We start from the raw sequence: 24,436 nt of genomic DNA, 5'->3' as shown, positions 1-24,436 counted from the left end.
ACATTGCTGGACTTTACGTAAACTCATGTTAAATTTAAATTGAACGAAGTAATGAGGTTGTTTATTTCACGAAACGTGTGAGGCGAACAATCCCAGAGATTGCAGATTCGAAGCAAAGCATATCCTTGATAAAGTACTCAACCTAGGAGATTAAACCCATGCAAACCGCACATGATCGCTGTCAAAAGGTATGTTTTCCTCCCCTTTCGAAGGGCATGTTTTTTTTGTTCCGAGGGTCTTGCTGCTGCCTTTGTCGTCAGCCGGCAACGCGGATTGCGTAAATCGAGTGCAGTTTTCGATTGTTCCTACGGTCCGACGTCTGCACACACGATGACCATCAGTGCTTTGTTACGCTCGCGTTGTTCGCTGGCCGCCGCCAAGACATTCCTGGAGGTAGGATCACGACGGACTGGAACCGTCGAACCGGTGTTCGGCTGCGAGATTATATAATGTTCATGGCTTACTTATTTCCTCCACTCAATGGTAGAATGCACGATCGTTCTCAAGCCCATCCCAGTTGGCGGAACACAAACCGCTGGAGAAGATCCGTAACATTGGCATTTCGGCGCACATCGACAGCGGCAAGACGACCCTGACCGAGCGCATCCTGTTCTACACCGGGCGCATCAAGCAGATGCACGAGGTCAAGGGTAAGGACAATGTGGGTGCCACGATGGACTCGATGGAGCTGGAGCGCCAGCGCGGCATTACGATCCAGTCGGCGGCTACCTACACGATCTGGAAGGATCACAACATCAACATCATCGACACACCGGGGCATGTGGATTTTACGGTGGAAGTAGAACGCGCCCTGCGTGTCCTGGACGGAGCCATTCTGGTGCTGTGCAGTGTCGGTGGCGTCCAGAGCCAAACGCTCACCGTGAATCGACAGATGAAGCGCTACAATGTGCCATGTTTGGGCTTCATCAATAAGCTCGACCGGGCCGGTGCAAATCCGTACCGGGTGCTGGGACAGATGCGCTCCAAGCTGAACCATAACGCGGCCTTCGTTCAGCTACCGATCGGTGTCGAGAGCCACTGTAAGGGTGTGATCGATTTGGTGAAACAGAAGGCGCTCTACTTCGAGGAACCGTTTGGGTTGACGGTGCGAGAGGATGAAATTCCGGCCGATATGCGAGCGGAAAGCACCGAACGACGGCAGGAGCTTATCGAGCACCTATCGAACGTGGACGAAGGGTTGGGCGAACTGTTCCTGGAGGAGAAAGTGCCCACCGAGCAGGATGTAATGGGAGCGATACGGAGGGCCACTCTGAAACGTACCTTCACCCCGGTGCTCGTTGGGACGGCCTTGAAGAACAAGGGTGTGCAGCCCTTGCTCAATGCCGTCCTCGACTATTTGCCACACCCCGGTGAGGTGGAAAACATTGCGCTGATCGAGAAGCGCGACAAGGAACCGCAGAAGGTGGTGCTGAATCCTGCCCGCGATGGTAAAGATCCGTTCGTGGGCCTAGCCTTCAAGCTGGAGGCGGGACGTTTCGGTCAACTGACGTACCTACGCTGCTATCAGGGCGTTCTGCGCAAGGGCGATAACATCTTCAACACTCGGACGGGCAAGAAGATCCGACTGGCTCGGCTGGTGCGCTTGCACTCGAACCAGATGGAAGATGTCACCGAAGTGTACGCCGGAGACATTTTCGCTCTGTTCGGTGTCGATTGTGCTTCCGGCGATACGTTCGTCACCAATCCGAGCCTCGAGCTGTCGATGGAATCGATCTACGTGCCCGACCCGGTCGTGTCGATGGCGATCAAGCCCACCAACTCGAAGGATCGCGACAACTTTGCCAAAGCGATCGCCCGCTTCACCAAAGAGGATCCCACGTTCCACTTCGAGTACGATGCGGACGTCAAGGAGACGCTCGTGTCGGGAATGGGCGAGTTGCATCTGGAAATCTACGCCCAACGGATGGAGCGTGAGTACAACTGTCCGGTGACGCTCGGTAAGCCAAAGGTGGCCTTCAGGGAAACGCTGGTCGCACCGTGCGAGTTTGACTATCTGCACAAGAAGCAGTCGGGCGGCCAGGGACAGTTTGCGCGGGTTATCGGTATCCTGGAGCCAATGCCACCGTCCCAGAATACGACCATCGAGTTCACCGACGAAACGATCGGCACGAACGTACCGAAACAGTTCATCCCCGGCATCGAGAAGGGCTTCCGGCAGATGGCCGAACGGGGCCTGCTGTCGGGGCACAGGCTTTCCGGCATCAAGTTCCGGCTGCAGGACGGTGCCCATCACATCGTGGACTCGAGCGAGTTGGCGTTCATGCTGGCGGCGCAGAGCGCAGTAAAGAGTGTGTTCGAGAACGGAAGCTGGCAAATTCTCGAACCGATCATGATGGTGGAGGTCACGGCACCGGAAGAGTTCCAGGGCACGGTGATTGGCCAGCTCAACAAGCGGCACGGTATCATCACCGGGACCGAGGGAGCCGAGGGCTGGTTTACGGTGTACGCCGAGGTGCCGCTGAACGATATGTTCGGGTACGTGGGCGAGCTGCGATCGAGCACGCAGGGAAAGGGCGAGTTCAGCATGGAGTACAGCCGCTACTCGCCCTGCCTGCCGGAAGTGCAGGAGAAACTGGTGCACGAGTTCCAGGTGGCGCAGGGAGTGGTCGTCGATAAGAAGCAGAAAAAGAAAAACTAACCGGGGACAGACCCTCCGTGAACCAAGTACTGCGTTTTGTACATACTTCTGTTGCGTAACTTTATGTTTACTATTTAAGGATATGTTGTAAGAGGCTGGAACTACACACGTGCCGTGTATCGAATAAACCAAACGCAACCGTGCTTTGAAGATCCAAATTAAGGTTTAACTGGGTCTGGGTACCGTATTTATTTCATTTAATTAGCCTTGCATCGCCCACGGGGCCGCGGGGAAATCTCTTCGTAAAACGGTGTCTTAATATCTATAAAAATGCCTTCACCTGTACCTATAATTGATGCACTGTTCTATCCGTCCTACGGACCGGGTTTCAACGGGAGGGCGGTCAGTTGTCGGTGTAAATTTCGGTTCAAAAACGGTTCCCTTGAAGGTAGTCTATTCTGTGTGTTAGCCGGGGTGGAGGAGTCGATCGGACAAGAGTTCTGTTCGGGGTGCCGGAGGGATTTATGTGGGTGTGTGAAAGACATTGCACAGTGATACTTGTCTATCTCCGGTTTGGCCAATCCTTTACCCATTCGCTGCTTCCATTACACTACTTTTCTATTAACTCTACTTTCTACACCTGCGTCTCGGAAGCACCGTTGTCGCCGCCGCACCGTGTGGCACCGTTAGCGACCGGCACGGCCGGGTGCCAACGATCGGTCGTGGTTCCGTCGGTGTTGCTAGTGGCACGGCGGCCATTGGTATTGCTGCTACTGGCGGTATTGTTGCTGCCGGAGCGTGAGTTCATCCAAAATTCTCGTTTCATTTTCTGCAAAATTGATTGATCGATCGTTTTAGACTGTGTTTCTGGCAGCGCGGACAGCGATTAGGCTGGGGCACGCGAAACGATCGCAACGGTGTGAGTAACTAATGAGTAGCTACATTACGGAGAACTAGTATGATCGTGCGAAGATCGTAAACTGTAGTCTGTTGCTTGTGCTCGCCGTAAGGACGATCAAAGCTGGGGGGATGCTTCAAAACTCTAGCTACAGCAGTTTGGAAGATTAGATTTCGGGAAACCAACCTCAGACATTCTCGGTTCCTGTTAAGCCTAATGATACATTTTAGTAAATTATTTCCTCCTAACAACACAAAGTGCTATCCCTCAAGCTCTCAAGGTAATGTTGATGGCACGGGACTATTTCTTTGTGCAGTGTTTCGGCACAATAAGCGAATTAATGTGTGAGCTCAGTAAGAACACGAGAACCTGCGTTACTAACACCAATTCTTGCTCGGCGGACAAAACTAACGAACGAACGAACGATGCAACTAATGCGATGCGAGTAACCACACCAAACATTCACCTACTTTTAAGCTACGGGTGGACATCCAGAGGATTTAAATGCAATCACATCGGTGCAGTGTCCTTAAAATCTGCGGACGAGGGTTTTTGGCGCATTTTTTAAATGTTTCAGACTCTGCCCCACGAGTGCCGCTCGTGTGGGGCAATGTTTGCTCTCTGTGCTCTCGACTGCCTTGTGTATCGGGTTAGTCTGGTTAGTTTTGGGTTAAGATGGTGACACGAAAAAGGACACACAGTGTGTGAAACCGTGCGAAACAGTAGGTTACCAGTCTTCCATAGAAATTGAGTGGATGCACACATACAGATACACACACACATACACACGCAGGTTGCAGAAAAGGACCTTAGACCTGTGTCTTGCGCTGGTGACTCAAAGGACGACCGGTATCGTCCAGCTCATCTTCTTCGCGCATGGTCGACAGCCGTTTGTCGCTTTCGTTCGCTTTCGATCTGTAAGCACAGGCAGAAAAAGGATCATCAGAGTGGATCGCGACCGGGGGATCGCTGTAGGGGACCTTACAATTGTTGCTGCGTGGAGGGTTGCTTTTTCGTGAACAGCACGTTGCAATTGTTGACCTGCTTCCAGATCGTGCTGCGGTTGACTTCCTCCGATATGTTGATTTTGGTCTGCTCACCCAACGCTCCGCCGTTCTCGAGTGGCAGCTGCAAATTGTCGGTCGAATGTTGGCCAGAGTCCTGCGGGCAAATGGGACAGGGAAGGGTGCATCGAAACGGGGTTAAGAAACGGTGCGGCCCTCGTGTCGGGGTGTCGTGTCGGTCGGTCGCGAACAGCTCGTGTGGTGGTGGTTGGTGGTGGTGTCTTTAATTCGACGGTTATTGTGTCCAGCAGTGGTAACGTGCAGTTTGAACGAAGCACCGTGCGTTAACGAGAAGCAGGGAATTGAGTAGATGGTTGAGAAGAAAACAGCGAAGCGATTCGATTGAAGCGACAGACGTAACTCGGAATTACTATTCAGCAAACGGCATGCAGAAACGGAACATTGGCGGTTACTTTTTAGTGGTTAAAAACGCATATGCATTTGTAGTAAGAGGCCTAGTGATCGGTAACGATGATTTGTGTTCGCTGTGCTGTTAGTAGAGTACGGTTTTCCTGCCGACGAGAAAAGACACAGAAAACGGTCAAGGTAGAGTAGTAGTACTAACGGAACATTGCCGCAACAGTGGTCCAGCTTTCTTTGTGTTATTTTCAGCTGTGCGGTGCAGTTAGGTTACATACAGTAAAAGGACGACATTTTTGGGTAACTAAAAACCAAACTCATATACAGATGATCGCAGAATGAGGGGCGTTCTTCCCGTCTAATGGAGTGATTATGTTTCGAATGATAAAATGCGCATGAGAAACGGTCCAATTGTGGAGCTTTATTTCATACGGGTTTGTTCGGATGCCGTGTTGGTGTTTGTAGTGTTTGGAAATGAGAAAACGAACTAGCTTATGCGCTGTTCTCCACGAGCCCTCAGTTGTATCCTCCAAGGCACGGAGTTAGTCAGTCATGGATTGGATAGGAACTTAGCAAAGAAACATAAATCCAAACGTTTGGGCGCTTCCGAGGGTCTGTTACTTTTGGCGCGGCGTAAAGCATGCTAGTTGGTTTAGCTGTTTTGGGTGGGGATGATTTATTCAGCAATACTTAGCAGCTACATTACTTTACAGAAGAAAAATGAACTAATTATTAAATTATTAAAACCACAGAATTAGTCAGTGTTAAACAGGGCGTAACGGGTCGTATTAACATAACGGAAGTAACAGAAAAACGAAACCATCTGGGTGCGTTTAATACGAAACCGATCAACCAATATGTCGTTTGTGTATATCTGTGTACGGTGGCTGTATTCCGACGGTAGTCTGTAGTTCTTAAACTAAAGCTATTGGGAAGTGGGCTAAAAAATTATCTACTTCACGCGTTCGTCCGGATCGTTGGAATGCGCGTTCGCGGCGCAACCCATCGCAACGGTGCAGAGTAAAGCTGGAGTGAATACATGAACTACAAAACGTACGGCCGGCAAACGAAGCGAATAAAATTGTACTAGAAGAGGAGCACTGTGGCCAAACTACAAGCTAACTAATTGACTAACTACGGACAGCGAAAGACAGCGATCGGCCAGTTGGCGATCGGCCAAGATTGGCACAATGCAGCGGAAGCTCATCGGCGGGAAACTAGGGGTTGGTGGGGGATGGGCAAGCGGCCATCGTTACTAGCTATTGGGGTTGGTGGTGAAGTTGTTGGTGCTGTTCGATTTGTTCGTCTGTTCGGCCACTTTGGTCACACTGATCGTGGTCACGGGTGGCTGGACCGGTTTCTGGCCGACACAGCAACCGATCAGCCGCCGATAGAATCCCACCTCGCCATCCTCGAGCTGGTGCAGATCGTCCGCCCGGGCACGCTTCGTCATCTCCGGCATGATGTCGTCCAGAATCTTGAGCTCGCGCTTGGTGAAGATGTAGTCGAGCGACTTCCGCACGCCAATCATCACGACCAGCATCAGCGGGAAGAGGATCGAGGTGACGGAGAAGGACTTGATGAGCCACAGCACGGTGAAGCAGGCGAGCTGGATCATCGTGAACAGATGGACCCGTCTTATTGGCACCTATTGGGGAACGCAGGGAGCGCCGGGTTAGTGCTGGGAACGAGTGTCCTCGTAAACGAGGGTCGCAAACCTGTCGCAAGAACATATAGTCCGGCTGGTACTTGGCCGGCATCAGCATGATCAGCAGACGATCGAAGAACTGCAGCCCCTTGAGGGCCGAGACGCCCATATACAGAAACACACCGTACAGCACCGGCATGGGAATGTGTGAGAGGAGCGGGGTCAGCAGCACCGAGCATCCGATCGTCAGAAAGATCAGGATGTGGGTCACGCGCTGCTCGCGCACACCGATAAACTGTGGCTTCTCGCCGGGGGCCGCCGTTTCCGACTCCTCCTTGAGGGAATTGACGTGGTTAATACTGAGCACGGTGGCGGCCACGAACCTGCAAAACACACGGGACATGGATGAGTGCTCGGCCCAGGGCGGGTTCTGAGGAGACCACGGGCGCTACCTACCATGGCAGACCCATGACGGTGCAGATCTGTATCAAGCAGGACAGCACGAACAGATCGAGATGGTAGCCGCAGCCCTTGTTGAGTTTGTGTTCCTTCCTATTGATTATCACAGCCGTAATTTGTTGATCCATGAATATCAGTATCGTGCCGAGCAGGGCGGGCAGGATGGCGAGGGCCGGCGACCAGGCCGGGTTACTCTCGTGGAACGGCATAATGATCCAGCCCCGGTCCGGGATGGTGCGCTTGAACTCGTTCGGCACGTCCAGCTTCGGCGTGGCGACGCGCGTGAAGAAGTCGAGCAGCGTCATCGAGAAGATCGCGATCGTCACGGAGAAATCGCTGATGAACTGGCGCACCACGGCCGGGAAGAACAGTGCGTTCTTGAAGTCCTTCAGTATGACCGAGATGATGTACGTGCCGACAAACAGGACGATCGACATCAAAAAGACATCCGACACGAACTCGGTCTTGTCGCAGTCGCTCCCGGCCAGCGTACCGTTTAGTGTCTGTAAATCCAGTCGGTGAGTCGCGCTCCTTGTTCCGTTCGAGCTCACACTTACCTTGCACGTCCCGAGTCCGTACTGGGACCACTGGTGAATAGCCTCCGGGGTGAGCGTGTGGCCGGCCGGTGGCAGACACGAGCAATCGAACCGGCCGCCGGCCGTGTTGAGCGGAAACTCCTTCCCGATGTGCAGCACGTTCTCGATCGCCTTGTAGATGAAGATGACCGCGATCAGGCAGGCAAAGTTCTCCTCCGTGAAGCGCGTAATGTAGCACACGAGGGCACTGGCATCGACGGCCACCAGCACGAACAGGATAATCGCGATCCAGGTGCCGATCCAGAAGCGAAACGTCAGATAGTCCCAACCGACCTGCAGACAAAAGTCGTACACGATCGTCTCAAACACCAGGACGGGCCCGGTCGAACCGAGGATCGTAAGCGGCTGGCCAGAGAAAAACCCGTAACCGATGCCGCAAACGAACCCGGCCACCAGCGATTCCATGGCGGCAATGTTGTTCCCGGTGGCCGTCCCCAGCAATCCACCGAACGTGATGATCGGCGACAGACAGGCAAAGTACAGGAAGATCCACGAGGCGACGCACTGCATCGAAAGACCGTCCTTAAAGTCGGACGCATAGAATGGCACCTTTCGCTTCAGATCGTTGATGAGGCCACCGAAGAGGCGCCCGGACCGCGACAGGCCGGACTCTTCCCGCTGCCGCTGCTCCTCCAGCTCTTCGTCGATCTCTTCCTTCGGGTTCTTCTCCGGCGGCCGTTTGCGAACCTCCTGCGACGGTATCGCCGCCGGGGGCTCTATCCGGATCGAGGGATCCCACTCGCCCGGCGGCAACACGGTAACGGCGTCCAGAAACTCGTCGATACCGGCCAGCAGGTGTTCGCGCTTCTTCGCCCGGTACGCCACCTCGTGGAAGATCTCGTCCGACATCAGTGTGGCCATCGCGCGCCCTATCTCGTGGAAGCTCCCGTGGCTACCGGGAGGTCCCAGCAGGATGAAGATAAACCTGTTGGGCAGGGGAAGGCGTGAAGTGGCGTGATCCAGGCCAGGGAGCGTCTCTTACCTGGTCGGAACGGGCACTTCGGTCAGATCGCCCATCACCGAGGCGGAGTTGAGGCGCAGAAACGCCGACAGCGTCTTGTCGAGGAAGTCCACCTCGCCCACGAGAATGTTGCTGGCCTCGGCACCGGGTGGGATTTTGCGCATAAAGTGGGTGTTGCTCTTGTGTTCACCGTTCTGCAGCTCGCCCGAGCTAGCGTTCCGCGGCATCGACACGTTGCTCGGACTTTGCGTAAGGTTTTCTCCTGCGTGTGCGAAGGAAAGGCAACCGATTAACACACCGTACCCTGGCCTTGTGAAAAAGCCTTGTTGTGGCGGTGGTTCTTGGATGACACACGGCACACGGCTCATCGACGTGGGTGAGTGAGAAGCGGTTTGATTGTTCTGTGTTCCGAGGATACTACGAGGACTCTACTAACGAATACGTGGCAATGTAGTGGGTTACACTGTTACGAAATTAATCGAACTAGTGGCCCCTGACTGGCCAGAAGTCCTCCAGGGCGATCCTGGGCGATAACAATGAGAGGCATTAGGAAGGCGTTAGCTAGCGCATGCGGTGCAGTGAGAGGCGATCATCATCAGTGCTCGGTATGAATAACGGTGGCTGGTAATTAGAAACAGTTCTACTGCTACGCAACACTTATAGGTGGAAAGCATGTGTCAATAGTGATTACTTGCTACGTGGCTTGATGGTGCGCAGGTGATACAGGTGATATAGGTCAATCTAAAAATAGGTACGACTTCTACAAAACCCGGCCCCAATCTACCACCGGAAGCCAGGCCACAAATTGTTTGAATTAATTAAATAACTCTTCTTCCCGATGTTTCCATTCCAACGTTTGCTGTGGTCCGCTGATGGAGACCCATAATTTTGAAGGAAACGTGAGTTGGGGTCCCATGGACATCCGGCCCAGTGGGCACTATGGTAAATTAGGCCATCCCGTTTTACCGGACAGGATGCCATGCAATGCAGACAACCGCGGCATGTCAATTGTTAATTAGAAAAATTGGTCGCTTTTTACGGGGCCACCATGAAAAAGGAAAAGCCTTTCCATTTCAACTGAATCGGACGGGCGGACTGATAATCGGTGGTTATCGATCGCGATTTTTCCAGGCCGACCACAGCGAAACGATGGCAGCGCCCGAGGTCAGGATAAATTGCAGGTGAAAAGTTCCGACCATTTCCCGACGAGACATGCTCGAATAACTACGCCACAACATGCAACATACGCGGACACGCTACACACATTGTTTCACAAGTTGGCCCATAAAAGCCTTTCGTACAAACACCGGGCAAACAGTGGCAAAGTGCAGTTTCCATTCGGGACCGCCTTTCCTGTCCGCGTCTGTGTGGCCGGCGTTTCGCGCAATTTCGCACCGAACAGCTTTATATGAATCATAAAAGAGCGAACGAAAGACAAAAAAAGTATGCTCAAATCTACTCGAAAACGACATTTCCGGTGGGACTACAGGAAATGGGATGTGTGTTGGCCGGTGCGGGACGATAAGCTAGAGGAACGAACGAACGAACGGTGAAGCATTCAGCCTTATGGTGGCGCTATGTAGGCCATAACGCACACGCGAGGGAGAGAGAGAGAGATAGAGAGAAGGAGCTTTATGTCTTCTGTCTCTTTTGCTAGGACTACGTCGTGCACTGGTGGTGACCGATGGCTAGAACTAAAAAGGTGGGGTTTCTGGTACGGGAAGTGAGGAGAACGGGGCATAGCATAAGATGGGAAGTTCATTTACCGGCGGCCCTTCCGGGCACGGTCAAGTGTTTGCTGTTGCCGTTGTTGCTGGCCGATTTGTTGGGCGCGTTCGTTGGGTTGCTGCCATTGCTAGCGGTACCACTACTCGGCGGACTCGGGTTAGTGTTCGTGGGCTCCTCCACTGGAATTAAGGGATCGGATACGGATGGTCTTGGTCTACTAGCAGGGACTTTCCACTGTGGCACTGTGGCTGCCCACTGAGACACGTGGTAATCCTACTACGCGAATCTAATGTACAGTTCGGTGCTGAACAAATTCGAACAAAAACGCCACAACCAGATGAGCCAGATTGAACCCAATTCTTATCCTAATGAACCATGAAATCACCCTGGCTCGGGTGAATACAAGACGAGAGAGTAAATTAAGAATATTATTAATCCCTTCGGGTCGATGAGATGATTCTGACACGAATCCCACTCTGATCCCGGGGGTAGGCCCCCCAGGATCAGAGTGGGATTTGAGAACTCCATAGCCAACAGCATGTTGACGGGTGGCGCAGTGTACATAAAAAAGCCGTCCTTTTTATGTTAGCATTTAAGATAATAATTTTGCGTCGATAATGGTTGTAAGTTTTCTTGAGAAAATGATCCCACCACAGTGATGCCCAAAACGAACGAAGGACAACCTACACATCGAAGTGTATGAATTGTACGATGGATCAATGATGCTGAAAAACATGGCTACTCTACAGTACAACATTGGAAAGTTATGAAGTGTATGGAAGATGGAAACTTTCGGAAACTTTTATAACTTTGTTTTGTGCAAACTCAAAGGATAGAGCCGAAAGCGGAGGGCGTAAAGTTCACACGGCGGTGAGTGGGTGAGATAAGGTGAGATGAGAGATGGTGAGTAATGGCAAAAGGTGAAACTTCAAACGAGCTTAAAGACACACCAATCTAGAGCCCAAAGAACAACAGGCGACTGACAGTAGTAGGCTCTAGTAGGCTGGGGCAGTGCGCTCAAACAGACAAGTGGAGAGCAACATGAGACATCGAGACTGGAGAAGATTTCGCACAGTCAAGAAAAGTAGAAAAGTAAACAAAACATCTGCAAACAAGAGCAAACTAACATCGAGTAGATCGAAAGAGAAATAGAGAGATACAAAGAGAGAGAGAGAGAGAGAAGATCACGACAACACAGAAAGATATCACGTCAAAGAGAGAATGCGAATTAGAAAATCTATTCTGGTGCACCTTTTCCCGTCGCGGAACCGGCCTGGGTTGATGCGCCGGCATGGAACCAGGTGGTAACGGTGGATCCGGCGGCGGTTCCACTGCCTCCGCCGCCACCACCAACCGCCGGTCCGCTGCCTCCGTGGGAAGCCGTGGGCGAAATGTCATCTGCGCGGTGCCAGCAACGGACCGAGGATTATGAAAGAGTGGAAAACGTTGACGTTTATTTACCTCACCAAGTGCCACGGTGTACGAAAAGAAGGCCCCCAGCCATAGCCGGAGAAGAAGAAGAAGCAGATGAACGAGAGTAGAAAGAAGCACGGGGAGAAGCCTAGTCCCGTGGCTACGCTTCAGGTGACAGGCACCGGTTAGCGAACATCGTGTATCGGTTTATGGCCATCATCACCCAAGGCGAGAAGGAAGGCCACAGGCCCGTTTTCTTTCGGATAGGACGGCTTAATGACTGATTCGAAATCGTGCTGCTCGTTAAAATACTTTCAAGGTTCCTTGCCTCGGCCTCAAGGATAACTAGTGAGTGATGAAATTAGGACCAACTCGGGTTTCGGGCTCAAACAGCGGCTCGAACTGGTCGACAACGATCGGTGATGACGGCCGCAACCGCCTGCAACCAAAGGAACACGCTTCCTGGCCAATGGAGGCGCATGGTGCCCGGTGAATTTCGACCGGCCGTAGTTGATGAGTCGTTAACATTTACAACACAAACGGTGAAAATTATGGAACGGAATGGGGATTATAATGACACGACACATCGTTGGGGGGGGTTTCTGTTTCAAAGCTGTTGATCCCATCACCGATTTTTTTTAGCAATCCACGCTAGGGTCCGAGCGAGTTAACTGGGGTCTCTTACACACTAGAGCGCCTACATTAGACTACTGCTCGGGGAGCTTAGCCATCACCGTCGGAAGCAGAACGGGGCGGCGGAGCGCAACACAGGAAAGTAGCGAGGTCCTGCGAGGTGTTCGGGGTTCGGGTACCTGTTGGTAGTGCTAGATAGTGACCCCGCTGGTCTTTGCTACCGCACAGGAGGGCCGTCTGTGGCGACGGTGCCGGTGCGGACTCGAACTCTTCGTGCATGGCCGACGGTGCCGACGAAACGACGTGCATTGGGAATGAGTTGGCGGAGCCGATGCTCTTGCTGGTGGATGATCGTGGCATATCTGAGAAGGTATGAAGGTATCGGTATGGGTATCGGAGTGTGTGCTGTCTGAAACGATCGCCTCAGCCCCATCAGTCGGCTGGCCACTGGTGGTGGTGGTGTAGATGGCATTCCTGGCGGTGGTCGAACGGCCCTTGCGGCCCTCGTAAAGCTTTTCTAGTGGAGGTGAAACTCAAAACTCGATTCCCTCCGGGTATCCCACCAAACGTCCGAAAGACGCCAAGTTTAAAGGGACATAGAGCGAGAGAGAGGGGGAGAGCGAGAGCGAGACAGGTGCCCGGGGGCCCTAGCGGCCCACATACTTACTCTTGGACGAGGAGTGGTTCTTGCCGATGTCCGCCAGCGAGCGGATCAGCGGGAGCCGGTTCTTCTTGTTGGCGAACTCGTGCTGGTGTTTGTGGCGTTTGAGCAGCGCATCGACCACCTTGTCGCGCGCCTCCACCGGCAGCGTTCCCGAGTTGACCATGTTCTCGCACACCAGCTCCGCGATCTGCTCCAGGCCGGCCGCCTCCAGGTCCAGCATGACGGTCCCGTTCAGCAGCAGACTGCGCAGCTCGAACAGCGAGTGCAGCGAGAGGGTGGCCACGTGCGGCTTCGACCACCGGTTGCCACCCTCCTCGACGTCCTCCTCGAACTTGACCCAGCGCGCCGTCTCCTTCCACGCCATCTCGTCGCCCTCCTTCACCAGCTCCTCCATCTCGGAGAAGAGCGGGTGCGACTCGTGCTGGCCACTGCCGTCGCCTTCGCCCACCTCACCGCCCAGGATGAAATGGACCCTTTGTGCGGGCGGCGTAACTGTGCGGGAAAGAATCAACAATCTCCTGTCAGCACAAGGAATCCACGTCCACGGTGCTCGCTGGGCTTTTGCCCAATTTCCCTTCGAAAACAACTCGAAAATTGATAGAAGCTTAACACACATATACAAACCACACGAACACACAGGCATAAGGAAAGAGAACGAGAGAGAGAGAGAGAGAGCGAGAGAGACAGTGTCTGTGTTGGATGAAGCCGAATGGCGCATGATGATGAAGGTGACCGGGGCCAGCCCAAACCGACACGCAGTTCGTGCGAAAACGTCACGATTTGGGTGGCGTGGCCGAAAATCTAATCACCCCGACGGGCGACGGCCGACGGTGCAATAAGTGTCAGAAAGGCAAATAAATAATAATTTATATCCCGGCCGGCCGATGGCTGGGTTTCGATGGATTGATGGGCAAAGTTATCGGTTCAATAACGGGCACCGTGGCGCGATTGCCGGCGTGATTGAGCTGTGATGAAGGTGAGCATGATGATGATGATGGTACGATGATCGTGCCGGGCCGACAGGTGAACAATTACTTATCGTGATCAAAGCAAAAGTTTTGCGGCGGCCCATAATGTGAGCCATGGTGGTGGCATGATTGAGTGATGAGTTTGAACGGACGCTTCTGTTTTTGTTGCACAGCCAAAATAAAAATAGTAGACACCCAAGTGGTGGGCTGCAGAAAGATCGCTGACACACAAAAGCATGCAGAAAAGAAAACCTTGGCAAAAGCGGATTCCCGAGCCGAGCGGCTCGGCAAGCTAAACTTTCTTACAAGATTCGCCCTCCTCAACGATGCTGATTCTTCGTTGGGTAACGACGTGCGGTTTCGGAACGACTATTTCGGCAGATTCGGGTGGTGATCGGGTGGCGGCCGATCGGTGCGAAATAGCCGCAGGTTGGAAGGGAAAAGTATTTGATTTATTTAATTACAACGGGTTTCGCTGGAGCGAGTGATGGAGCGATGGTTGACTGCGAGAACCGAAAAATAAGGACGAATTTTGAATTTTGTTGGCGGGCGTGCTTTTCACACAATTTTTTTTTCAGGACCCGCCTTGCCGAATGCCGAATTTATAGCAAAAAAAGGGAAACCAATGTGCCACTACAATGATGCGATGCGTCATGCAACAATGGGCCAGTCTCGCGAGCGGGCGTTCGGGGCCTTACCTGGCCGGTCGGATTCCGTTTCTGTGCCGGATCGGTCGCCATTTTCGCGGCTCGCCTGGTGGTGCTGTTTGTGCCGGCGACGCTGCGAATGTCGCCGTGACGAGCCGGGGATGTGGACGCCCACGAAGACACTGTGCGCTCGGTGTCCTGCAACGGTGAGTCCCGACACGAGAGAGAGAGAGAGAGAGAGAGAGAGAGCGTTAATTATGCATGATGCTTTAATGTGTCCCAGTTTCAGGATGTGCATTTTCTATGCTACAGTGGCCGGTAGTTTCCCCGTTCCAGTAAATAACGCAACGCGACTGAAGTAGTAACCGTACAGCCAATCGGACCCCGACCGGAGATCATCGATTGATTTTCGGTTTATCAGCCGCCGACATGTGCTCGTCCCTTACGCAGCCGGTTGCCACTCGACCGAGCCAATCAGCCAACTGTTTGCCGAACCCTTGCATTGTAAGACACGGAATCTGACATGCCGCAACCACAGCAAACAGTACGTGGTGGCCCTGAGGGACTCCCGAGTAAACTTGCTCCAGTTCGGTCTGCGTGGCCGATGGCGACGTGATAATTTCTGCTAATCATCTGTGCGTTTCCCACGGAACACGAATACTTACCCTCATAGTCCTGATCCGCCGGGAAGGTTCGGTTTTTGAGCCGCGGGTCTATGGGGGCCTCCTCATCAACGCCTACCCCGTGATCCATCATCCAAGGTCTGCAGAGCGAGAAAGAGCGAGAGATAGAGCATCGATTAGTGGGTTGACGATGGGCACAGAAATTGAGCCCCTAATCAGCTGTGCCCTCCCAAACTAGCAGGGCTTTATTCCGAGAGGATGCACACGCTCCGCCGTTGGCCATTGAAATTATAAAAATATTAAATTCAATAGACGCCATTAGGGTGCCCGTACCAGCGGAACAATACGGACCGAGTGAACCACTTCATTTCAATGCAAACTTTAACCAGCGGGCCACCAGGTTTTACCTTCCAATGCTCGGCTCACTGCCGCTCACTCTCACTGCCAACCGGTGACTGGTGGTTGGTTTTGTTTTCGCATGCCCCCCAGCAGCATTTGGGGCTGCCCGCCGCGGGCTGAACCGGTCTAGGTCACAGGCCCACCATGGTGGGGGAGTCGTTCATTACAACAGCCTTTTTTGTCGCATTTTCTTGCGAGCTTTGGCGAATGCAGTGTGCGGTGTCGACAGAAGACGCCACGCTGGTGGCCATTCAATCTGATAAGGACCACTTCCGCTCATTGTGGCCGGCGGGTGAAGTGGGAACACCGTGAGTGACAAGTGACGGCATCCTCTTGTCAATTAATGGAAACGCAGAAAAGCATGCCGACGACGGCGCCCGGAAGCGCTCCGTGGAAAAGATGCATCAGATCGGTGGCCGCCCATGAATGGTAACACTTTCTTCACTACAGAATGCACACTTTTGTGGAAGTTAATTATAAAGTGTCAGAGATTGCTGTCATTAGGCCTGTTAGGCCACAACCGACAGTGTGCAGAGTAGAACATTATGAATATTCATTCGACAGCAAACAGATAAAGCTCCACAGGGTGATCGGGTGCTGCAGAGTGATCTATCGTGTTTGTTGCGTGTCGGTTCACATCGACGCCCGGAAAACGTTTAGCGTTTAGCGGAAGGCGCAACGCAACACGCATGCAAATGCATCATCACTATCAGCCGACCGACTGATAGCATTGGTCGGTGATGAGAAGCGGAAAGGTCTCCCGCGACAGTGGCATTGTTAGGCATAATCAGATTAGGTGGCCTTCCCTTCGCGTGCCATATGCACTGCGGGAGGAGCCTCCGGCCCTATCTATTACCGCCCTGTTCGCGTGCTATCGGGAAACATCTTTCGTCGTCGCAACGGATTCTGCCCGATCGGTGATTCACTTCCCAATGGGTTCGGCAAATAAATCAGTTAATCTTTTTCAATTTAAAGTAGCGACGCCTTCAGCTGGCATGTGGCCGATAGATGGTAGGGACAGGAAGTGGCCATCATCGTTAATGGCCCCGTGTTTTCGCGACCCATTACGGACGGTTTGATCGATGCAAATTTGTCACACATTTATAATTCATACTGTCCCTTCGGGAGACATTCTTGGAATATTTAAACGGACTACGCTACGCTCCTGGTGAAGGTGATTAAAGCGACGGCACGACGGGTGGACACAGTCAATTTGCATATTCCGTCCCGTTGCTCGGTTGGAAACAGGGACCCGCCGCAGGATACCGGAGACACAGATTGTGCTCCAGTTCCACGTATTTGCTGAACGAGTTCGCGGGGCTATAAAAGAGAGCAAATAACCTTGCAAGTGCACACAACAGGTGTGCAGGTGCACTCTCGCAAAACAGGAGCTCCCACTCTCGGCAACATCACAACCTAACTGGGTTGTGGCTGCTACCGAAAAAAATAGAACGCAGCATTAACAACGGAAATTGGCTCCGATTGCAGGGTTCGGGCCGGGCGAGAACCTTATCGAGATTAGGATCAACTTTTTATTAATTTACTACAACCCTGACGAGGGTGCAAGCAAATCTGTAACCGGTCGCCGTTTCGCCTTGATAGCCGCTCCGCTGAAACCTCGGCAGCTGATAACGTGCCCTACTCACGGACCCACGGAGTCCCACGGACTACACGCGCCGTCTGGAGTCAGACCAAACATCGAATTATCATGCAATTAATTCAGCCTCAGCCACGGACGTCAGCAGCGAATCATTGTTCCGACAGGAATGTGACTGGCTGGGTGCTCGATCACTGCTCGAGTGCTCGATCGCCCCTGGCGCACTACCTTTCCGACAGCTCGATCGAATCCATCGCTGCGTCTCACTTATCACCACTGGACACGGCACACACTTTAGCAGCAGGCCCACTTCCCGGGCTGTGACACGATCAAGCACTGGCCCGGCACGACTGCGAACGACAAACTATCGCGCCATTGCACTTTTCGCTACCGCCGATTGTCACTCTAGAAAGATTTAGATAATGTAACGATGGCGATTACAACGAAACCGGACGGGAATGCCCCAGAAAGAGCGAGAGAGAGAGAGAGAGAGCGAAAGAGAGAGCGGGACGGTGAGTGTCACATTATAAATCGCTTGAACAACAACACAGCCGTAAAAGCTTCCTCACTTCCGCCGAGGTCATCGGGTGTTCCGAGATGACGGTGGCCGTTCTTATCGCTCGAGAAGTCAACGAGCACGGCGACGACGACGACCCAGGATTGTCACCAGCATTGATCTTTGTTCTTGGCGGCGCCTTCGCCAAGCGATAGTGGCCGATTAATCTTGGTCCGCAGAGCCGGAGAATCCGGGAGATTGAGCAGCTGGCTTGCGATTACGGACCTGCGACGGGATCCAAAGTGCGTTCCGGGAAGCTGTTCCGGGAGGCTCGCCCATAGCAACAATCGATCGTAATTCGATTGTTTCACGTAGAGACGATCCGCTCTGACGTAGCACACCGAGTATCCAGTTCGAGCAGGATTCACCTGGATGGAGCTGGAACCGGCGCCGGTAAGGGCCAGTCGGTAAAGGTGATCTTCAGAGGAGCCCACAAAAACTCGTTTCGCTGGGTCTGGGTTTTACATTTCGGGTGCCACAGGTTACGTGCCATTGACGTTCGCCCGGACGTCATTATCGTAAATGAGGCTCGCGATCGCGCGGGGAAACACGCCCGGGGAACCAGTTTGCCGAACCTCGGGGTCCCGCTTTGGCGCCATCTTTCTCAATGTCACGCAGCCCCGTCGGTTGCAGCAGGACAGGAGAGTCGTGTGCAATTGTGGACCGCATCATTGTGCCTCTGTTGATCTGAGGGCCGCCGACTTTAGACCTTGCCCTATTTCCGCCACCACACATTTCGATCACCAACGATCGACCGTGCGTGACAGTGTGCGTGAGTGGAGGTTGAAGTGGGTCGATCGAGAAAGCAAAACAGTCGCTTCGTAGTGTCCTCTGCCGCCGTCGACGACGACCGGGATATGGAAATCGCGCGGCGCACAAAAGGTGAATGGCTTGGTTTGAACTGTTTCTTTTCGCGGTCCGTCCGTCGGGGCAATTACGCGAGGGAAACCGCGAGGAGGACCGCGGAGGACCGCTCCGCTTGTTTACGCACGCTTCGCACTTCGATCCGCTGGCGTCGAATGTTTCGCCGTCGCGATGCTGTCTGTTTTGGTCGGAGGACCGAGAGTGTCAAGCATGTGGCGCCAGCATGATGGTGTTTGGTTTGTTGGCCACTACACGCCTCGGTTCCGCACAGTTCACTGACCCAGCCGGCGCGGTATGGTTATTTCCGCGATGCGCCTCGCCAGTGTGGCTCCAGAATGGTCGCCACAAATATACATTGTGGCAGTTCCGGATAGCAGACTTGGCCCGTTGCCATGGGGAGGGCTTGGCTGCTATCCGGGCCTTTCAACAGGTTCCCAGACTCGGCGGGACCATCGTTGAGTTTCTCCCGACTTGGCTGTGAATTCTTCTGTATGGCCGGAATTCTAATCACTCCGGGAATGGGTGGCCAGCATTGCTCGCCGAAGCACGTTCTGGAAGAACGCGAGTGGTGTCATCGGTTGACTCATTGAGTCACATTACGTGTCGGACACTTCGGTTGCCAACTGCCACCGACTGCGAACTCCATTTGGCGACGTTTCATTGTTGAGCCCGCGGTCCCTTCCGTAGTTGTGGGGGTTAATAGTTTTGTGCACAATAACCCGTCGGCAATCCAATTATGGTTCACCGGCACGCCAAATGTGACACTCCGTTGGCTCCACACGCCGCTCATTAAATCCAGTGAATCGGGTGGAACGCAACCCACTCACGACCACCAGCGCACGCAATGGCATTGCGGCCCACCGAGTGAATCACGCACGCAGCGAAGAAGCGGTTGGCAAAGAGAGACTTTCCCCCAAGCGTTGCGCCATTGCACCCTGTCGTCGTGTAAATGCACTTACACGGGCCGGGCCCTGACCAGGGCCAATGCAAACATACCGACCGATCATGTTACGGGGCCGGCCGAGCTCGCGTTACGCGTCCGGAACGCTGCGGATCTTGTTACGGGCCCCGTCACCTTTAATCGTCGATCGGCGCATATTTTTGTGGCCACGGTCAACCTTCTCCCACTCGCTCTGTCACTCTTCTGGGGACTCTCTCTCTCTCTCTCTCACAACGATCGGCTGCGGTTGACCGAACGCGACCCCCCCGCGCTTATCACGCGAACGCTTCCGGTACCGCACAGTTCTTCGGCAGGCATTACGAAGCACTCGAACCGGGCATCGACGTGGACATTAAAGTTTAGTGAGCATATTTTAACTGCCGGCCCGGTTGTGGGCTGGAACTCGCTGGAGCATAAAATTCCGGGTGAAAGTATGGCCACCACCCCTCCCGGCAATCGTTAAAACTTTCCCATTAACCGCTGGCTGTGTCCTCAATTGTAATGTTATGCGCAAATATCTGGTCCACAGCGCCGTCTTCCGGGCGCCTTGGAACGCCTTGGCCCTAGCGGAAATCAACACCCACCAGACGCCCAACAGATCATCGTAAATCCGTTTACAAACCCACTCCGAAGCGGAGCGGTTCACCATCGGAGCCGGTCCGCGGGAGAGATTCAACTTTTGATTTCAATCAACGCCGATATATTTTTAGCACCGGTGAGGAGTCGGATTCGGATTGTAAGTAAGGGTTTAGCGCGAAGTGAACCCTTGCTTCCCGGCCATTGCACCACTCGAGGGTGACTCTCGACACCAAGCACCATAAATAATGATCACATGTTCCTGGCCGGGCTCCGGACAGGAGGAAGCAATTTAGCCTAATTTCGGGCGCATCCGTTTTGCGTGGTCAGGTCACGGGTCGGGAACCCTTTCCAGGGTTTCAGGGTCCATCCACGCGGTAACTTACCGATGAGAGCGGTACCGACGTTTAGCTGTATCCTTCATGATCAGAATTGTTTTAGACACCTGAATCCGCTTCAAGCGGTCGACCGGCACTCTTCCGGTGCTTCCTCGACTCGATGGAATATTCCACCGAGGACACTCTGTAGGAACTTTGGCCGCACTCCCGCTACCAGTAATTCGCGGGGACGCACACTAACGATTTGGCACACTCCCGGCACACTCGGTCTTGATTGTAATTGAAGGATATCGCGCTGCCGAAGCGGCCTGCGGGTGGCCTTCGGTTGTTGAGGATCAAACACAGTGGCCACCAATCAGCCAGCCAGTCAGCACTGTCATTACCCGCATTTCTCGACACCCAAGGACACGCGGGGCCCGCGTGGCCACAACCTTGTGCACACTGTCTCCGCTCACTTCCCTGCTGAATGTCCCGAATTTGGGTCAAATGTTGAGGTTGAGTAGAGTTTTTGGGGAGGTTGGGAACTACGCGTTTCCCGTCCCGAATGAAATTTTCACCGATGGATTTCGCTCAAAGGTTGTCCCACTTTTTCGTTCTCGTCCCGATGAACGGAGAACGGGCCGTTCAAAATGGAAGACATCAAAGAATGGCCCACGAGTCACCCTTCTGAATACCGTCGCCGACGACGACGACGACGACGACGACGCCGAGGGCAAGGGACTTTCTTTCGCACTCCCTTTGTGCTGCTGCTTGTTTGTCGCTGACTCCACACAAAGGCACGTCTCCGTCTCGCGGTCACCTCCGGTGGTCTAGCGCCCACGACGCAGACATGGCTTCGCGGAGGGGGATTTTCCGAACCAGGTTCGGTCTCGCGGCCAGGGATTTTCCACCACGGAGCGGAACGGATTTTCGAACGCCGAACGCAAATCACGCACTGCCCGCCACGCCACACGCAGACGACCAACGGGGAGTGCCGCGTGCCGAACCGAACGAAGCGCTACTCTCGACTGGACTCGCCGAGACCGCCGTCGCCATGTGCGTCGACCCAACACACGCCCGTCTGCGACTTGGTTTCTCTGTGCTGCGCACCAGCCCGTCCGAACGCCGCGGAACGGGTTGGCATCCAGCGGGCGGGCCCGGGGTGGTTTGTTGATGTGCCAGGGCCGTGCCGGGTGGGGCAGGCAGGGCCGACCAGCCGGCCGGCCGTCGCGGAAGACGGCGAAGAAAATCACATGCCTCTGGATGGGGCGGACCAACGGCCAGACAGTGCGTGACGGAAGGGGTCCTATATTTATAACAATTTACACCAATTCCCTGGTTCCAATCCTGGAAGCCCAGTATTGAAGGTCTGATCATTTATTTTGTTGCTAAAAGTCCCTAATCAATTAAACCCAAATCGTCGATCACAAAACAATGATTATTGACGATTGTTTAAGATGATGAAAATGCAGAAAAACAGATTTAAATAATGTTATCCTTAATTTGCACAAAACTCCCAGATTAAAAACTCCTAGATTAAAAGCCAACAGGCCACATCGGGTGTTGCAAATTTAGTCACCGACTGTAGTCGAGCTCTATTAAATGGCCCGATCCTGGTGTTGGTGCGCGGACGGAGCAAACGGAGAGCGAAACACACACTGCCACACGCGCGGCCGGGCGTTTTAGCTGTGACTGGGTCGAAGGATCAGGTGTTGCTGCCGTTCCGGGAGGGCGCGTACCACCCCCCGAGCCGATGGTCCGATGCTCTGGCTCTGGGTCGCGGATGCGGCCACGCGCACGCATCGCGCCGATGTGGGGTGGTGGCCAGCGAGGGAGGGCGTTGGTGCGATTGCGAGGGCGAAATGATAGTGTTTCAACCTCCGTCCAGAGCCAGTCGGTGTGGATGAGTATGGGTGCGACCGTGCCCGACGGAATCATATGGCCCCGCACAGGGTGGTCCAGAAAGCGAGCGCGGATTGTGCGATTTTCCGATTCCGGTTTCGACGGGTTCGCTTATTGGCAAATAAATTGGATGTTGGGGACAGTTTTCCTGGAGATGCCATTCTGGACACTTTTTGTAGCACCGAACGCGTCACTGAATCTGAATTACGCTTCCAAGAAGGATGTGGCGAAAATACTTTTCCAATAATCGGGAAATGGCTGATGGCCCTCACAAAATGCATTCGAGAAAAACCGGGCGTTCCGTGAAAGGCGCTTATCAATATTCGATGTGAGAACTGCAGAAAGTTCCGGCTTATCGGGGGATTCCCACGAACGTCATTTACAGCTCTTAACACTCCTTCGTCCCCGTTTTGGTCGTTTAGGTCCACGGTTCGGGCAATTAAGCGTCCTGCTACGCCGTGGAAACCGTAATGGGAAAATCATAAGGTGTGCGCCCGGTAGCTGACAGCTCGGAGTTTCCCGGTGGCCACCCGCCGTCTACCGATAAGGCCAAAAATAATTTCCCAGCATCGCCACCGATTCAGGTGTAAGATTGTGGGGAAAACAGACCCGTCGGAAGGTTGGCCCGAGCCCGCATTAAAGAAGATGTCGTTAGATTCCACTCCAATATGGTATCTCGCACAAATGACCTCCGTCGGGCGAAGGAGAGGCGCACGGGGCTATAAATAATTGGGGGGGTGAAAAATGTTTAACCCATCCGACCGTAAACATTTCCTGCGTGTGTTGTTTCAGTCGCGCTGATGATGAGCTTTAAACATTTTAATGAGCCCCTTATTTTGGTGATACTTTAACGGAATCGAGGAACATAAATTCCATCCCGCTTTGATGGAAAAGCCTTAAGTTAGGGAAACGGAGTGACGAATTTTTCACTGCAAACTCACTGAATAAATCGGCGCGTCATCGAGAGTCAGAGTGAATCGGCTTCCGGTGACGGTCATTTCTTTGTCGACGCGGCAGCGCCTAATGGCCGCCAGCAAAACGAATCCTGACAAATGCAAATAAAATCGATATGTCGTCGTCCACCGGCACTGCCGGAGCACTGCCGTTGCCCCAGTGGCCGCGATCGGCGAACGAAAAAAAGGCGATTAAACAATTAACACATCACCGCCGGCCGGCGCCAGCAAGGAAAGGAGCTGGCCAAGTGGCCCGTTCGAACCGGCTCGCGGCCCGCGTGGAACAAGAATGAACCGGAAAAAAGCGGGATGCCGAAATCCTTTCTCGGTCTCGGCTCGCAGCAGCAGTTCCGTCAAGTGACCCGTCATCCACCGGCAGGTCCTTGGCTGGCGAATTCCGGTCCCATCTCCAGTGCTTCTTACAAGGACGAGTGTGACTTTTAGTGTGTCTGCCTACTCGAAATGGGCCGTTTGAAGCCTACTGCCCACGATTTCCACTGGCGGCCCTGGAACTGGTTTCCTGGAACTGCCGGCATCCGGGCTGTAGTGCTGCATCGAGTGAACGTGTCCATTTCGTTGCATGATGCCGGGCTCTTGGCGGCGTGCCAAGAGCCTAGCCGAGCGCGAAGAATGAGTGAAGATCCTTGAAGTACCGTCATTCAGGGTAGCTGCTCCTTTCAGACTTCGCGGGCTCGAGTCAATCGAGAAGCTACGGTGTCAAGGTTTCGGCTGTGTCACTCGCAGCGAAGAGGACACGTGCGGTGTGGCCCAAAACTAGGGTTCCAAGCTGCGTACGCCAATTTGTGACCATCGCCACCGACGGAGACCCACTTAGAGAGCGCGCTGCCCACGCCATCCGTTTAATTAAGAATTCATTCACTCAAATTGGCCCCTAGAGTTTTTTTTTTGCAAGATCACCATTGCCACAAGAACCACTAGGCGAGACCCGGACCCTTACCGATCTAATTGGCCGCGGGTCGAGTCGAGCGTCTGGCCGTCGATCTGCGCGACAAGATATGATTAGTCGGCACGTCAGACCGTGTGGATGGAATATTTTGCGACGATTGGTAT

General features: G+C 53.5%; 2 protein-coding genes across 2 annotated transcripts; one reads left to right on the top strand and one right to left on the bottom strand.

Moving 5' to 3' along the window:
- Positions 1 to 237: 237 nt before the first annotated feature.
- Positions 238 to 2,811, top strand: LOC131208704 (elongation factor G, mitochondrial). Its single transcript, XM_058201529.1, has 2 exons — positions 238 to 393; positions 488 to 2,811. Exons 1-2 carry the CDS (start codon positions 331 to 333, stop codon positions 2,657 to 2,659), a joined length of 2,235 nt encoding a protein of 744 aa, XP_058057512.1. The 5' UTR covers positions 238 to 330; the 3' UTR covers positions 2,660 to 2,811.
- A 324-nt stretch (positions 2,812 to 3,135) lies between these two features.
- LOC131209840 (electrogenic sodium bicarbonate cotransporter 1) lies at positions 3,136 to 20,617 on the bottom strand. Its single transcript, XM_058202985.1, has 15 exons — positions 20,580 to 20,617; positions 15,304 to 15,401; positions 14,690 to 14,836; positions 14,298 to 14,360; positions 13,027 to 13,515; positions 12,539 to 12,721; positions 10,352 to 10,492; positions 8,607 to 8,847; positions 7,586 to 8,549; positions 7,026 to 7,531; positions 6,640 to 6,952; positions 6,324 to 6,569; positions 4,483 to 4,658; positions 4,313 to 4,412; positions 3,136 to 3,428 (listed from the first exon to the last, which is right to left on the bottom strand). The coding sequence occupies exons 1-15, from the start codon at positions 20,615 to 20,617 to the stop codon at positions 3,234 to 3,236; spliced, it is 3,900 nt and encodes a 1,299-aa protein (XP_058058968.1). The 3' UTR covers positions 3,136 to 3,233.
- Between the last annotated feature and the right edge of the window lie 3,819 nt (positions 20,618 to 24,436).

The sequence above is a fragment of the Anopheles bellator genome, chromosome 2 (assembly GCF_943735745.2).
Source record: "Anopheles bellator chromosome 2, idAnoBellAS_SP24_06.2, whole genome shotgun sequence".
In the NCBI taxonomy this organism is placed as follows: domain Eukaryota; kingdom Metazoa; phylum Arthropoda; class Insecta; order Diptera; family Culicidae; genus Anopheles; species Anopheles bellator.
This window is presented reverse-complemented; position numbering and strand designations above follow the sequence as displayed.

Bases quoted from the DNA above. Each gene is read 5' to 3' on its own strand.
- LOC131208704 (XM_058201529.1), top strand. From the start codon at position 331: ATGACCATCAGTGCTTTGTTACGCTCGCGTTGTTCGCTGGCCGCCGCC. The intron at 394-487 runs GTAGGATCACGA...ACTCAATGGTAG, and splicing joins CCGCCAAGACATTCCTGGAG to AATGCACGATCGTTCTCAAG.
- LOC131209840 (XM_058202985.1), bottom strand. From the start codon at position 20,617: ATGAAGGATACAGCTAAACGTCGGTACCGCTCTCATCG. The intron at 15,402-20,579 runs GTAAGTTACCGC...CTCGCTCTGCAG, and splicing joins CGTCGGTACCGCTCTCATCG to ACCTTGGATGATGGATCACG. The intron at 3,429-4,312 runs GTCTAAGGTCCT...TCAATTTTGCAG, and splicing joins GTCACCAGCGCAAGACACAG to AAAATGAAACGAGAATTTTG.